Source organism: Crocodylus siamensis, chromosome 14 (genome assembly GCF_052110815.1).
Source record: "Crocodylus siamensis isolate JL-2025a chromosome 14, ASM5211081v1, whole genome shotgun sequence".
Lineage (NCBI taxonomy): Eukaryota > Metazoa > Chordata > Crocodylia > Crocodylidae > Crocodylus > Crocodylus siamensis.
In genome coordinates, this window is record NC_143408.1 from 739,091 (window position 1) to 754,445 (window position 15,355).

The window sequence follows — 15,355 nt, forward strand, 5'->3', positions numbered from 1 at the left end:
CCGCCGCGTTAATAATTAGCTGCAGCTCCGCGTTACTCATTAGCCCGGGCTGCGCGGCCGGCCACGCCGAGGGTCATGGGAAGCCGCTCCGGCTCCGAGCGTGTCCGCCTCCGCGGGGGGCGGCCCGGGGCCCTGGGCTGGCGGGGCACCGACCTGGGGCCCCCGCCTCCGCCCGGCGCGGCTGCGAGGCGAGTCCCGGGGCGCCCTGGCTTGTGCGCCGCCCGGGGCCGGCAGCCTGGGCCCGGGCCCTGCCTGGCTGGGTCTGGGCCGGGGGCGGAGCGCGAAGCAGCGGTGCCGGAGGCGGGGTCGGCCTCCCGCCCCGCACCGCCCTGCGGGGCCGCTGTGCGCTGCAAGCCGCGCCGAGGGGCCGAGGCAAGGCGCAGGCACGAGGAGCTTCCTCCCAGCCTCTTTATTCACCGCAACCGGCGCGGGCGGACGGCGGGCCTGGCCCGCGGCACCGCCACTTGCGGGGGCAGCGAGCGAAGGGCGAGTCCTCGGCCACGGGCCCCTGCGGGGAGAAAGCAAGGCGGAGCCTGAGCCCGGAGCCGGCCGCGACCCGGGCTGCCCCCGCCCCGCCGGCCACGCCCCGGGGGCACCCGGTCCAGGCGCTGGAAGGCGGGCTCGGCGGGGCAGCGGCGATGGCCAGGGCGGAGACGAAGGGGCAGATCACGGCCGCCAGCCCCGGGCTCCGGGACAGGCACGGCTCCGCTGCGGGGGGACACGGCTCAGAGGCCCCCCAGCTCCCCCCCCCGAGGAGCGCTCGGGGCCCGCCCGGCCTCTTCTTCCCCTTCCGCCAGCCCCGAGACGCTCGGGGGGCCGGGCACGGCGGGGGGCGGCCCCCCGAGGCTGCGAGCCGGCCGTGGAGCCAGCGGGACCCCCGCCGGCCCCCGAGCTGGGAGGCTGGTACCTCCCGAGGTCCCCCCGCACCGGGCCCGTGGTGGGGCGGCGGCGCCACCTGGTGGCCCCGGGCTGAGCTGCACTGAAAGGGGTCCCCGAGCGGGAGCCGGCCCCGCACCGCGCCCCCGCAGCGGCTCACCCGGGCCGGTGCCGTTCGCGCTGCTGCCGGCCCCGCGGCGGCGGCGGCGGCGGCAGTAGCGTTGCCCAGGGACGTTGCGGATTTCGGGGCCGAGACGGTGCGGGAGGGAGCGGGGCTGGCTGCGGAGCTCAGCGCAGGCGCTGCCGGAGACGTCTCCGCTTCGTTGCCCGTGGCAGGCGGGCCGGGGCCGGGGCCGGGGCCGGGGCCGGGGCCGCGCGGGTCGGCGCTCGCGGGGGGCCCCGCCGCCTTCCCTGCAGGTGCGGGAGGGGAAGCTCCCGGGCAAGCTCCGCCCGCCGGCCGTCCCCGCAGCAACGCGGATCCTGTTTGCCCGGCGGGCGGGGCCGGCGCCTGGGCCCGGGGCCAAGGCAGCCGCGTCCCTCCCCGCTGCCCGCCCCACGCGGCAGGCCGGCCCCGCTCCGGGGAGCCCCGCCCCCACTGCCCCGCGTGGGGTCCCAGCCCCGCGGCCCAGGGAACAGTGCCCCGGAGGGAGGGGACGGGGACGCTCAGGCCCTACGGGCAGCAGCCGCAGGCGGGGACCCCCCTCCCCGCGGGACCCGGGGCCGGTCTGCACCGTGGCACAGGCCCCGTCTGTCCACGCCGCGGGGAGGACCTGGCCCCACGCCGCTCTGCCCCCCGCCACGCCTGCTCCAGACCCTCGGGGGCACACGCGAGTCCCGCCCCCTCAGACCGCGATGCCCCCTCCCCTCGCCCGGGGCACTGAGGCGCCCCCCGCACCGCCTGCCTGCCGGACCCCACCCGCCCCAGCTGGGCCCGGCGCGGCCCACACGCAGCAGCCAGGCCCCCCCGCGCCCGGCTCGGCTCCATCCGCCCCGGGCAGGCGGCTCCCACCTGCGGGCCGGGGGCGGGACAGGTGCTCCCCCGCCGGGCAGCACCGCCCCGCGGCCTCCTCCGGGGGAGGCCGGGAGGTCGCGGGCGGCCCTGCTCGGCTCCCGCCGGAGCCCCGGGCTCGTGCCAGCGGCCCGGCCGTGGGGAGCCGCGCTGGGGGCGGGGCGCTTCCAGCTCCACATCTGGCTCCCAGGCGGCGGCGGCGGCGGCGGGGAGGAGCGGGCCGCGGCTGCGGCTCCAGGGCGGAGCGGGGCCCGGCCGCCGGTTCCGCTTTCGGGGAGGGCCCGCCGCGCCGCGCCGCGCCGCCAGTTCCGGCTCGCTCGGGGTTTCCCAGAAGGGAAGCGAGGCCGGAGCTTCCATTTTCTGTCTCCGTCGCTTCCGCCGCGGCCGAACCCGGCCCCCCCGCGCCCCCCCGGCCCGGCCCGGCCCGGCCCCCGCGCGCGGAGAAGCAGAGGCACACACAGGTCCGGGCACGGCGCTTTACTGCACGGGCCGCGCTGGAATGTGCGGAGAACAAAGGCGCGGGGCGCGGGCCCGCACGGACATAAATAGAGCGGAGGAGGAGGAGTCCGGCCCGGCGCGGCAGAGTCCCGGGGCCGGGCGCGGCGCGGCGCGGGCTCAGTAGGCCGGCACCTGGTGCTGCGGCTGCGGCAGGAGCTGGCAGCCGCTGTTGACGTGGCTCAGCACCTTCTGCTTGAGCTGCGCCACCTGCTCGCGCAGCAGGTTGGCGGTGGAGGCGAGCTCCGTGTTCTGGCTCTTGAGGCTCTTCACCTTCTCCTCCAGCCGCGAGATGCGCTCCAGCTTCCTCTTGCGGCACTTGGAGGCGGCGATGCGGTTCCGCAGCCGCTTGCGCTCCGCCTTGATGCGCTCCTGCGTGTCCATGTCGATGGGCGAGAGCGGCGGGCTCTCGCCGAAGCTGGGCGCCTCGGGCACGGTCTGCGGCTCGTCCTTGAGCGGCGGCGGCTGCAGGCGCGGGTGCTGCGCGGCGGGGCCCGGCGCCAGGTAGGGCACGGGCTCGGGGGCGTAGGTGCCGGCGGGGCCGGGGTAGGTGCTCAGGTTGGCGTAGACCGGCGGCTCGGGCGGCGGCGGCGGCGCGGGCGCCAGGCTGGCGGCGGGCAGGTCGGCGGCGGCGCCGGGCCCGGCCGCGGGGCCCAGCTGGTTCTGCTTGTGCAGGTCCTCGAGCGCCTTGACGAAGCCCTCGGCGAACTCCTGCTCCTCGCTGGCCGCCGCCTTGGGGTAGAGGAACTGCCCGCTGGTCGGCGTGGTGGTCACCAGCCCGTTGGACTGGATGATGAGCCGCTCCAGCTCGGGCGACGCCAGCTTGAGCAGCCCCAGCTCGGGCGAGCCCAGCAGCGCGGGCGCCTCGGCGCTGCCGCCCGCCGCCTCGGCCCGCGCGTGCGGGTGCGGGTGCGCGTGCGGGTGCGCGGGGCCGGCGCCGCCGGGCGCCTTCAGGTCGCCGAGCGCCAGGCCCAGCGCGTCCTTCTTCATGCTGCCGCCGGGGAAGGGCGGGAGGAGGCCGCTGCTGCTGCCGCCGGCGGCCGGGGCGAAGCCGCTGCCGAGCGCGCTCAACACATCGTCATGGTAGAAGGGTGTTTCCATCCTCCTCCCCCGCCCGGCGGCGGGGGCAGCCCGGGGGCGGCGCGGGGGACGCACGGGCCGGGCCGGGCCGGCGGGAAGCTCGCCGCTCCTCCGCCCGCTCCCCACGCACACGCGCGTCTCGGGCGCCGCGGCCGAGCCGAGCCCTTAAATCCCCAGCGCCAGCCCGATGAGCTCACCGCGCGCAGCCGCCATTGGCTGCAGATGACGTCCTCCGAGGGCTCATTTGCATGGGGGCGGGGCCTGCTCGCCACGCCCCCTCCTGGCCGCGCTGTCGCCGGGGAGACCGGGCTGGTAAACGGCAACAGCGCGGGGCCTCCTGGGTTGACGTCATAGGGGAGGGGGAGGGGGAGGGCTCACGTGGTGTTTGCCCCGCGGGCCCGGCCGGGGGATATTTATGGGCACGGCGGGAGCTGCCGCGGGCCTGGCACGGCCCCGCACGCTGCCGCCGGCACGGGCCCCGCAGCGGAGGAGCCGGGCTCCCACCGCAGCCCCCGGCCCAGGCTGGCTCTGGTCTGCAGCCCCCGCGGCCCGGCTCCAAGACCCCGCAGCCGCAGGCCCTGTCGCGGGGCCGGGTCTGTCTCACTTGGGCTCCAGCCGCGGAAGGGTTAATCTCAGTCGGGGCTGGAGTAAAAATGAAGCCTAACGAGTTCGGGGATGAAGCCGAGCCAGGGCTGGCAGGCAGGCAGGCAGGGCGGGGGCCCTCTCCCGGTCAGGTGCTGGCCCGGGATCCCGTCCCCCATGGCCACAACAAGCCGCATCTTGCCCAAGCGGGGCTGAGTGCGCCCAAAGCGCGCCGTGCGGCACCCTGGGCCGGGGCTGGGCAGCCGCGTCGTCCGCCGGTGGCGCAGCGCCTGCTCCTCCCGGCGGGACCGGGGCCCGGGCCCTGCAGGCATCGCAGCACGGCTGCCCGCTGCCCCAGGCCGCTCGGCCTGCAAACTGCCCCCGGCCCCTGGGTCTGTCTTGCCTCCGTGGCTTGGGCTCCTCTACCACCCGTGTCCCTGCGGCCGCCCAGGGAGAGAGCCTTGCTCGCGGCCGCGGGGGCAAACTGCTGCTGCTGCTACGGGGCAGCCTTGGAGGAGGCTCAGTCTCCAGGACACAGCCAGGCCCTTCCCGCTGCGTGCCTGGAGCACGCGCCGAGCTGGGAGGGGCTCTGCAGCCAGCTGCGGCCAGGCTGTGTGCAATGGGCCGACTGCTTTTCCTCCCCGAAGATGCTTCCAGCAGCCCAGGCAGCGGGCACGTCTCCCGGTGAGGAGCAGCAAGCTCCCGTGCGCAGGGCAGGGCCTGGGTTGCAGTGCTCTGCGTGCGGGGTCCTCCACGTGTCTCCCGGCTTCTGGGGGCCTGGCTTGCATGCTACCACCACAGGCACGGAGAGGGTAGCTGATGTGCCCGCTGCCATGCAGAGCCAGGGTCTGGAAGAGCTCCCAGGCCTCCACAGTGGGGGATTCTCCCCTCCCTGTGACACGATGAGAGCCCGGCGTCGGCATCAGCTGCAGGGCAGCTCATTCCCCGCCTGGGTGGGCCGTGACCTGTCTCGATGCCAGTTGTATCCCCGCATCCTTGCAGGCTGGCGCCACGCTGCGCCCAGGCTGCCCAGCACAGCCGCTCGCTGCACCGGGCCCCTCTGCGGGCGGGTGACGGACACTCGCAGGGCCCCTGGATCACACTTCCCCAGCGCGCTGCGGGGGGCCCGGGGGAGCTCCCACCGCCTGTCCTGGGGCAGGCCGGCCCAAGGCCCCTGTGGCCTTCGACCTGCCTGGGGGGGGAGGGCAGTGCTCAACAGGGGGAACGACTGCAGCCAGGGGAGAGGAGCAGGGTGGCATGCAGGGCAGGGGCGGCGGGAGGGGACGCGGCTCTGACCCGCAGCACAGCCTGCGTCCCCCTTCCTGCCACCCCCCAGTCCTGTGTCTTCTCCCCCTGTTCCCACGCCCCAGCAGAGCTCCTTGGGGCCAGCAGCCGGGGGGTGACCCGCCAGCACCCCCAAAGGCTTTGCTGGGGCCCAGAGGACCCCTGCGTGGAGCAGGGCCGGGCGCTGCTCTCTGGGGCCTCCCTGCCCCAGTCGGCAGCTGCTCCACAGAGAAACCCCAGGAAAGGGCATCCCCTCGCCCTTAGCCTGGAGCCCAGAGGCAGCGGGCAGCCCGGGGGCGTGCGCAGCCGGGGGACGGACCAGCTTGGAGGCGAAGCCCAGGCAGATGCTGCGGGATGAGGTTGCTCTGGGAGACAAAGGCAGGAGGCGGGAGCTTCCCTCCCAGGAGGAGATGCTGCAGGAGGGGGCAAACCGAAGGCAGAGCCCAGGGCAGGATCACGAGGCGCCCGCCCCCGGCCCTTGAGCTGGGAGCATCCTGGCAGCTGCCACCCCGGCCTGATCCCCCTCCATGCCCGTGGGTGCGGGGCAAGGGCCAGGCAGGCTGGCCCCGTTCCCTCGGCCCAGCTTCCTGCGGGCCTGGGACACAGCCCTGCCTGGGGGACCCGCCGACCCCCTGCCCAGAGCCCTCAGCCCGGGCGCCGCGCTGCGCCGGGGGCCGCAGGCCTGCGAGGCGCGGGCTGGCTGCACGGGGCCCGCAGCACGAGGCCGGTCCCCGGCAGACCGAGGCCCAGGAACCGTGGGGCACCAGAGCCGGGAGAAGCAGGTTTCTGGTGGCACCGCTCCCCCGCCCGCCTGCCCGGGCTGACACTCGCCGTGACTCATGCCCACCCACCCTGGCTCTAGCCCCCTCCCCACCCTCACTCCCGAGGGCAGGCTGGGGGCCTCAGAGCTGGGGAATGGGGAGGGGGTGCTTTAACTCCTTCCTGCCTGCGAGGCCTCTCCCAGATGCAGGGGCAGGCAGTGCCTGCAGGCTGGCTGGAGGGAGGGGCTGCCCTGGGGGAAACAGAAACACCGCCCTCACCCCCCGCCCCTGCTCCCCGCCGGCTCCAGGCAACGCTTCCTGTTTTGCAGGGAGAGCCAGCGTGACCCGCGTGTCTGCTCCCAGCCGTGCGCGGCGCAGGGGTGCGAGGGTGCCACGGTGCCGCGGGTGGGACCTGGCCATTCCCCACCTCTGCCCCCAGCCCCAAAACCCTGGCAGAGCTGCCCTGCCCGCTGCATGTGGGCACAACCTCGGCACCGTGCTGCCAGCCCTGGACAGGAGCCCGCTGGGGATGGGGCTGGGGGCTGCCCTGTGCACCGGCTGTGCCACGGGCAGCAGGAGCTGCCTCACCCATGGGCCGCTCTCGCAGAAAGCGGCGCTGGACAGCAGTCGTGCCCGATCCCAGGGCCAGACAGCGCAAGCCAAGCTCCTGCCCGGGCAGTGAGCAGGAACCGAGCTGACACCGCCTGGGCCTGGCTGCAAACAGCCGGGCTGGCAGCAGGGCATGCCACACCTCGCCTAGCCGCCTGCACTGGGCAGCCCGCCGTCCCCCCTGCCTCCCCGTGTCCGGCTCTGCCACCCTGCGAGGATGGAGGCTCCACCACCTCGCCAGGCTGAGGAGCTGGCCCCAGCGCCCGGCTCCCACCAGCCGCCCTGTGGGTCAGGAGCCTGGGACCGCGGGGGTGCGAGCCCAGCTGGGGGGCACAGGTTCATGCAGCAGACCCTGGTGCTGCACCGGGCAGCCCGGCCAGGTCTTCTGTGACCTGGGGCAGAGGGAGCCCCTGTGCAGCGAGCAGTGCTTGGCGCGGGGGGTGCCCTAATCCTGGGGCCTCCAACGCTCTGCCTCCGCCCCAGTCCGTGGCCCCTCGTGCCTGGAGGGGGCCTGCCTGGCCTTGCACTGCACTGCACAGCACGGCAGCAGGGAAGGAGTTAAAGCAGCGTACACTGCGTCACAGCCCTGCAGGCGGCTGAGGGGGTGGATCCGCGTCAGCAGTGACGCCAAGGCCCCGCTCGCCTGCAGCCGGCTGCGGTGGGGGGCGGGTGCAGCTGCTGTGCATAAACCCCCACTCGGCCACAGGCCCGAGCCAGGCGCGAAGGGGTCCGGCGGCTGGCGCGGCCTCGCCCGTGGCCAAGGTCTCTGCCCCCCCTTCGCCTGGCAGCCTCGATGCCAGCGAGTCTGAGCCGGGCGGCTCCGGCCCTGGCAAGCGGCAAGGGAGGGGAGCCCGCAGTGCTGCTCTGCAAGGGCGTGAGCCCGGTCCCACGGCCCACGGGAAGAGCAAGCAAGCCGCAGCCAGGGTGGAGCAGGGACTTCCACGGAGACACCCACCCCGCACCCGCACCCGCACCCGCACGCAGGCAGGAAGGCGGGTGGGCATGTTAACAAACGTGTGCGCAGAGGCAAACAGGCGTGTGTACCCACACCCCAGCTTGCATGCCCGGCTGGCGAGCCCCATGCGGCCTCTCCTGGAAAGGAAGCTGAAAGGGGAAACATCCAAACCAAGTTTCCTGGTTCCACGTTGTGGCCGGGGCCCGGATCCCGTGAGCTGCAGAGCGGGGGGAGGCCGGTCACGGCAGCCACTGCACAGCAGACCTGGGGGCACGTGTGCAGGGCTGGGCCTGGCTCCAACTGACGGCAGGTGGAGCTGGGAACCCCGGGCTGGGCTGGGGGAGGACGTGGGGGCAGGAAGGGGGTGGCTGCCCCGCGGCTCTCGCAGTGCCACAGGCAGGCTCATCTGGGAGTGGCAGGAGGCAGCTCGGTGCAGGCCCCGCAGACGGTGGCAGCTCTGCCCTCGGCCCAAGCCAGGCCCCGTCCCCGTGCACCGGGGGGGAGATCGGGGCACTCCCCTTTGCCTCCTGCCTGTGCTCCAGCCCCTCCGCAGCGCAGTGGCCCTGGAGAAAAGGGGAGAGCTCCTTGGCTTACCCAGGAGCCCACACGTGCCAGCTCAGCTGGGCCAGGGCTCCCCGGGTAGGGAGAGCACCACACGGTCCCCAGGGCAGCACTGTGTGCATAACAAGGAACAAGTGCCACGGGTTGTTGGAGAGGAGGTTTAGATTGAACATCCGCAAGAACTGCTTCATGGTCAGGGCGGCTGGGGCCTGGAACCAGCTCCCAAGGGAAGTGGTGCTGGCTCCTGCCCTGGGGGGCTTTAAGAGGAGGCTGGATGCCTACCTGGCTGGAGTCAATTGAGCCCAGTTTTTCTCCTGCCCAGGCGGGGAGGCAGACTTGCAGATCTACAGCGTCCCTCCCGGCCCAACTTCTGTGATTCTGGGCCCGAGATCTGCTTCCTGGGGTAGCCCAGCCGGGTCGGCACCGGGGCCAGCCAAGCGCAGGGCGTAGCGCTGGAGCTGCCAAGGTTTCCTCTCTGCCCAGCACAGCGCATCGGTCCCCATCCCTGCCGCCCGGCCGGGGGCCCCCTGCTCCCTGGCACAGACCCTGCCGGCGAGTCACAAGGAGCAGACTGGGACTGGGGGACGATGGCAGGGAAGGGGGCCAGCGCAGCGGGGACAGGGAGGGCACCCCTGGCCTGGCAATGAGCTCTTGCTCCCTCAAAGCCCCAGAGATCTGGTACAGAGAGAGAGCACGGCACCCGGAGCCCCCAGTCACCCTGACCTCGGCCAGAGCCCACGTCGGGGCCCTCCGCGCGGCACTCGGGCCTGCAGCTCAGCAGGCCCCATGTGCCGGAGCAGAGCTGGGGAGATGCCGGGCGGTCTGGGCCCCAGCCCCTAGGGAGGATCTGCACTGGACCCAGCCCGCATCGCGGCGCAGGGGCCCCGCAGCCAGGACCGAGGCCCAGCTCCGCGGGGGCACGGCGCGGGGCAGCCCGCGCGGCCGGGAAGCAGGGGGGTGTCGGCAGCTCCCCAGCGCGAGGCAGCCCAGCCGGGAGCCCCTCCCGCCCCCATCAGCAGAGGCAGCTTCCTGTTTTGAAGAGCAGCAGATCGTTCTTGTGGGCTGCAGGCTCGGGGACCCGCGCAGGGAGGAGCCTGTGCTGGATGGGGCGGGGGCGCCAGGACAGGGGCTGGTGCAAGGGGGCCAGGGCCAGGCCCCGGGCCCATTGCCTCCTGGGCGCAGGTGCTGCCTCTGCAGCTCCCACAGCCGCTGCCGGGGAGCGACCGCAGCCCAGGGCCCTGCCTTATTCTGAGCACCCCCTCCCCGGGGGCACCCCCCAGCCGGCGGGCGACGCGTGCCCGAGCTGCGCGGCGTGGAGGTGCCGCTAGTGCCACTGCGGCCAGGAGCCCTGAGAAGCAGCAGCAGCTGCCGGGGAGATGACTGCGCAGCTCGGATTTAGTAACACGGAGCTCACGGGGCCGGGAGGGCGTTCGGGGCCAGGGGACTGCGGAGGGGCCTTGAAGTCGGTGCCCCGGGGCTCGGTGCCCCGAGGGCCATGGCAATGAAGCCGTTCCAGTTAGCGGTGCAGCAATTGGGGCAACCCCAGAGTGGTCCCAGGCCGGAGCCCAGCAGGGCCTCGCTGTCTGGGGGAAGGGTCCCGGAGCCCGGGCTGGGCGCCTGCCCGGGCACAGAGGGAGGCTGCAGGGGCAGGGGAGCTTCCCAGGCACCCAGCGCCTGAGCCAGAGCACTGCCTCTGCAAGCCAGGGAGCACCAGGCCCGGAGGGAGGGAGCCAGGGACTGCTTGCCCGGGGCAGGCACAGCCCCCACGGGAGCCCCAGCTGCCATTTCCTCCTCCCCCGCCCAAGACACTGCATCGCGTGCTGCTCTTCCGCGGCAGCGTGCGGGGAGCCCCCCGCCCGAGCGCTGGGCCCGCGGCCCGGCCCCCGCCCGCCAGCTGCAGGCCCGGCCCGGTGAGCTCATGTCCCGCGGGGCGCGGCGCTGCCGGCCCCCTCCCCACCAGCACCCCGTGGGCCGCTGCGCCAGGGCCTGGCCGTGGTGGCTGCTGCCCAGGCCTTGCAGCCCAGCGGGGCTGGGGGCAGCTCTTCCCCCGGCCCGGGACAACGGCGTGGGGGCAGCCTGTACCAGGACCCGGTACCTGAGGGCTGCAGCATCCCCTGCCGCGCGCCAGGGGCTGGATCCAGCTCCCTGGGGCCGGCCAGATGGCTGCAGCTGAGCCCAGAGCCCAGCAGTGATGGGAAGCAGCTGTGCGAGGCAGCCGCGTCCAGCTGAGGCCCTCTCCCTGCAGCCCGGGGCTGGAGGGGGAATGGGGCAGCCCCCGCCCCCCCACCCGCTGAGGGAGGGGGCGGGAGCCAGGCCCTGGGGAGAGCGTGCCAGGGCTGACCCGGGGGTGCAAGCCAGGCCGCCTGCGCCCCGGCGATGGATGCCGGTGGGGGTGCCTGCTGCAACCCAGGGTCTTCCGCTGCGGGGTGTCTGGGTGGACACCGGGGCTGGGCAGAGCAGGGGAAATCTATCTTGCCACTGTCGTAGGAGGAAGATGTTAAAAATAAGCATCTCCCACAGGCGGGTTTGCGTGCGGGGAGCGCGGCAGCCGTGCCGGATGCAGCCAGCTTCGCCGGCGCCATGGCAACGCTGACATCACCCGCCCCGTGATGCCACGCCGGGGCCCTGTGCCGGGTACCGCTCCAGGCCCGAGCCAGGCCGGAGCAGCCCTGGGCGCCGCGCTGGGTGCGGGGCCGAGCCCCCTGTGCGGGGTGGGCGGCAGGATCGGAGCCCGCCCCACCGGCCGCATGCAAGCGCAAGTCGCTGCTTTCCATCCGGAGGCCGAGCTGCAGCCTCTCCCCCCGCCGGCCTGGCAGCCGGTCCTGGCGAGCGCCGTCCAGGGACTGGGTGGATGCAGGGCCGAATGGCGCAGGCCGCTGGCTGCACGCTCCTGGCTGCACACGCCCCGCACTAGGCCATGGAAAATCCCTGCCTGCCCAGCCTGGCCCCGGCAGCCGAGCGAGGGGCGTCGCGCTGGGGCCGGCAGCCGGGAGCTCGCTGAGCTTGGGCCCCCGGCGACAGGACTCCGGGCAGCAACGCCGCATGGCCCCGCGGCTCAGCCCCGGGCCTGCTCCCACCCGCCGGGACAACTCGGCCGAGTCTGGGGAGCTCCCTACATGGGGGCAGAGCCCACGCGCGTGGCTGCCTGCGACGCCCGGCCCAGCCCTGCACCAGGGGAGCACCCCCACGGCCCCCCGCCTAAATGAGAAACATCTTGGCCACAGGGGCTGTAATGGGTTGCAGAGCCCACCCCATGCTGGGCCCCACGGGCGCGGCTAGCAGGCCCTGCTCCCCACCCACGCCGCCGTGGGGACCCAGGCAGCAGCCGGGGCTAATTAGCGGGGGCGGTCCCAGCTAACCTTGAGCTGCCGTGGCCATGGCAACCAGGTTCTGCAAAGGGCAGGGAGGCGCCTGGCGAGCCTGCGTTTCCCCAGCAGCCAGGGCTGGTGGGGCCCTGCGCCCCCACGAGGGGCTTCGGCCATAGGGACGTCCGCCCCTCTGCCGCCAGCACCTCGCCCCCAGCCCCGCTGGGACCAGATCCTGGAGCATCCCTGGGGGTGCTGCAGTCCCTGCCAGGCTGTGGCTCCCTGCAGCCTTGGGCCGACCTGCACTTGCCCCAGCTCTGGGGCAAACCCCTGCCACGGCCTGCTGGGCACAGAGCAGCCCGGCATGCAGACCAAGCGCAAGCCCAGGTCCAGCAGCTGCCCTCTCCAGCTGGGACCACACGGCAACTGCTCCCATAGCCCCACAGGCCCCGGCGGGCGAGACCCGGGTGCTCGGAAGAAGGGCTTTGTGCCCCACGACGAGAGCAGCACCCCGGCTGTTGCGGCCACGCTGGGAGCACCCCACAGCTCGTGCTGCAGCTGCTACTCCCAGAGCCGGCGAGCAGGTCGGAGCGGCCCCGCGCCCCCTGAGTCACCACTTCTCCCCCCACCTGCTGCTATATTTGTCGTGTTGTCGCTGGAGAGGAATTCTGACGCTGCACGGACGCCGCCGCGGCGGGGCACTGCCCTGGCCGGCTCCCAGCTCCTCCCCGCTGCGCCAGGCGCAGCCTTGCCGAGGCCTACCGTGGGGAGAGGCCAGCAGGTGCCAACTTTCCCGTGCCGCTGCTCGGCCTCTAGGAAGCAGAGCCGCACCCTGGCCGGACTCGTGCTGGGGCTTCAATGGGAACAAAGCCTGGGGAGCCAGACCAGTGCTCCTGGTCCTAAGAGCGAAGGGGACCTGCCTGCATGGCACCACAGCATCCTCCTTTGGCTTGGCCAGCTTGCAGCTGCCAGGGGCGAGGCCCTGGGCTGAGCAGAGGGAAGGAGCCAGGTCTGAACACAGCTGGCACAGGGCTCCCCCAAGTTAGGGCACGCATGGGACTGTGCCCTGGACACCAGCCCCAGGACGCCGCTGAGGAAGAGCGAGGACAGGCACCCAACAGCTGCCGAGCCCCCGGGGAAGCTGCAGCTCAGCCCTCGCCGTGCAGGAGCCCGTGCTCAGGGCTTGGCGCTTCTGCCAGAAGAACCTGCTCGCAGGGTTGGCAGTGCCCTGCAGAGGAGGGACCCCCAGCCCCCCCAGCCCGGGGAGCAGAAGGGCCGGGCGTGTATTTTTAGTGGCTTAGCACAGGCCTGAAGTATTTCTGCAGCCACTCCCTCACGTCCCCAGCTCCGCGTGTAACTATTCCGGTGCTGCCTCCCAGACGCAGGCACAGAAATTATGAGTCACGGCTGGGCCGGGGCCACGGTGCTGCCCGCGCCCTGCAAAACAAGGGCTCTGCAGGGAGCGCCTGCCTGGCGCAGCCTCAGCCCCGGAGGACCCAGGGCTGCATGTTCAGGCAGGGACTGCTGCGGAGAGGGGAGGAGACTGCAGGACACTGCCAGGGTGGGGAGAAGGGAGCCAGCTGTGGGGGGGAGAACAGCAGCTGTGACAGCCCAGGGGAGGCCATGGCAGAAGCCTGCTCTGGGGCAGGGGAGCTGCTGTGCACCCTCCCGGGGCCTACAGCCTGCTACCACTTGCTGCCCTCAGCATCCCTGCCAGCCCTCCGCTGCCCTGGGCCCTTGCATGTACCCATCGCATGGGCAGGGCTAGCACCAACCGCACGGGGAGCTGGCCTGGGCACAGCTCAGTAGAGCTGCAGCTAGACGTCACATGCTGGAGCTGCAGCTGGCCCCGGAGGGCTGTGCCACTGCCAGAGGCAGGGTGTCCCTGCTGCGCTGGCATCAAACTGCTCCCATGGGAGAGAACGACTTTGTGTGATGGAGGGAAAACGGGACAGGACAGACCTGGAACTGGATGCCCTGGGACACGCAGGTGCAACGAAGCCATTAGCTGTGGGGTGAGGCTGTTCAGCTGCTGCCGGGCAGCCGAGGAGCGACAAGAGGGATCATCTCCTGCTCCACTGAACCTCCTGGCCCCGGACAACGGACTCCGTCCACCAGCACCACCACAGCGGCAGGCAGGCAAGCACACGGGGTGGCTGCGCAGGGAAAGACAGGCCCAAGAAAGCGTGAGGGCAGCAGGCCCCAACTCTCCCAAGGAGCCGGACAGTGCTGGGGCAGGGCCAAGCTGAGGGAGGGGCATGGGCATCTGCAGCCTTCCCGAGAGCCAGGGCAGCTGGGCTGGCCCCCATTCCCGCCCCTCCCCGCCCTCAACAGTGGCTGTTCCTCTGCCAGAGCAGCTGCAGCGCATGAGGTTTCTCCTGGCTGGAGCCAGGGGCTTGGGCGGATGAAGGGGAAGAGACCGACATACAGCCCAGCTTGTGCTTGGGCGATGCCCCTTAGTGACACTCACTTTGAATTCCCGTTGTGGGGCAGGTGGGAGCCAGCACCCACTCCCCTCTGTTGCGAGGACCCTTGGCCAGACTTAAGTCCCCTGTGTGTCACTGCAAGCACCCAGCAAATGCACGGGCCAGGCTGACCAGAGGCAGGCAGGAGAGGCCACAGCCCCAGCACCATCTCCTGCGTGAGACCAGTGCAGGTGTGAAGCTGCCCAGGCGGCCATGCCCAGCCCTGGTACGGGAGGGCGAGGTGGCGCTTGCTGCAGGTAAGCACCAGCGCACTGCACTCCTCCCCAAGCACTGGGGCCACATGCAAGCGCTGTGCTTGACACCTGCTCTCGCTCGGGACAGGCGGCCAACACCACTGAAAGGAGGTGCCCTGACCTTGGTAGTACCAGATACTACCTTCCTGGTCAGCGCATCCAGCAGGAAACCCGGGATCTCGGCAGTTGCAGGCAGAGGGGCTGGACTCCATCACGCTGTTACTCTGTACGGGGCACCAGACATGCAGCTTGGGATGCATCAGTTCTACTGTAGGGACTCCAGACAGGCCTCAAAGACACCCCCTCTCCTTCAAAGAAGAGTCTGAAGATGAAGGATCTTAGCATGTCAGACCTTTCACAAAAGGAACATTTCCCAGCAAATCTGAACCTCAAGGAATCTAATCCAACCCCTAGCAGAGACACCCAGGTGTCCTCTCAAGAGTAGCACCTGTGTGTGGGGCAGGGGCCCATTCAGCTTCAATGCAGGTATGCCCCGAAGAGAGAAAGCACAGTTTACCCATGAACACGCAGGCTTCTTGGTACCATATGCCAGGCTGCCCTGAGGTCCCATCACACACAGGGACTGATGTGCCAGTGTCAGAGAATGGGGGAAATCAACAGTGTCAGGGTTGTTTTCATCACAAACCCCAAGTGGCTCCTCCCCAGCCTGTGGCCCAGCCCTGGCCACGGCAGAGACCTTCCCAGTTACAGAGGCATGGGAGCAGGTGAGAGTTAAAAAGTCTCTACAAAGGAAACCGCCTGGACTGGTCCCCAGCAGACACCGTATCCTCATGTCCACGTTCCTAATGAACAAGCTGTAAGTTACAAATGCAAAAAGCAGCCCTCAGCCTGTCCAGTTACACACACAGAAACCCAGCCTGAGCCGCCTGGGAAGCATTTGCAAGTGTCTGAGAACAGTGCGAGGGACATTTGTTTATTAAAACTCAAGATCCCAAAGAATTAACCAGCCCTTGGCTCTTCTCTGCAGAGCCGTGGCCCACGCCTCTGTTGGCGGAAAGAGGAACGCAAATACTTCCAATTATGGAGTCACCGGCTAAAAAAAAAAAAAAAAAAAGAAGAGAGAGAGGGAAAAAAAATGTACAAATGAACCTAGGTCTT

General features: G+C 71.5%; 2 protein-coding genes across 2 annotated transcripts; both read right to left on the bottom strand.

The window, feature by feature from the left end:
* Nucleotides 1–374: 374 nt before the first annotated feature.
* LOC149853048 (uncharacterized) lies at nt 375–2,242 on the bottom strand. The gene is made up of 3 exons (XM_090027900.1): nt 1,822–2,242; nt 1,037–1,717; nt 375–508 (listed from the first exon to the last, which is right to left on the bottom strand). The coding sequence occupies exons 1-3, from the start codon at nt 2,240–2,242 to the stop codon at nt 414–416; spliced, it is 1,197 nt and encodes a 398-aa protein (XP_089884026.1). The 3' UTR covers nt 375–413.
* A 105-nt stretch (nt 2,243–2,347) lies between these two features.
* JUND (JunD proto-oncogene, AP-1 transcription factor subunit) lies at nt 2,348–3,604 on the bottom strand. The gene has a single exon (XM_090026988.1). It carries the CDS (start codon nt 3,479–3,481, stop codon nt 2,501–2,503), a length of 981 nt encoding a protein of 326 aa, XP_089883114.1. The 5' UTR covers nt 3,482–3,604; the 3' UTR covers nt 2,348–2,500.
* Between the last annotated feature and the right edge of the window lie 11,751 nt (nt 3,605–15,355).

Excerpts from the sequence above, each read along its gene's own strand:
- JUND (XM_090026988.1), bottom strand. The coding sequence starts at position 3,481 with ATGGAAACACCCTTCTACCATGACGATGTGTTGAGCGCGCTCGGCAGC.
- LOC149853048 (XM_090027900.1), bottom strand. The coding sequence starts at position 2,242 with ATGGAAGCTCCGGCCTCGCTTCCCTTCTGGGAAACCCCGAGCGAGCCG. Across the intron at positions 1,718-1,821 it reads GGGGGGCCTGGCTGCTGCGT|GGGGCGGGACTCGCGTGTGC; the intron begins GTGGGCCGCGCC and ends TCGCGGTCTGAG. Across the intron at positions 509-1,036 it reads CGCGAACGGCACCGGCCCGG|GGGCCCGTGGCCGAGGACTC; the intron begins GTGAGCCGCTGC and ends TTCTCCCCGCAG.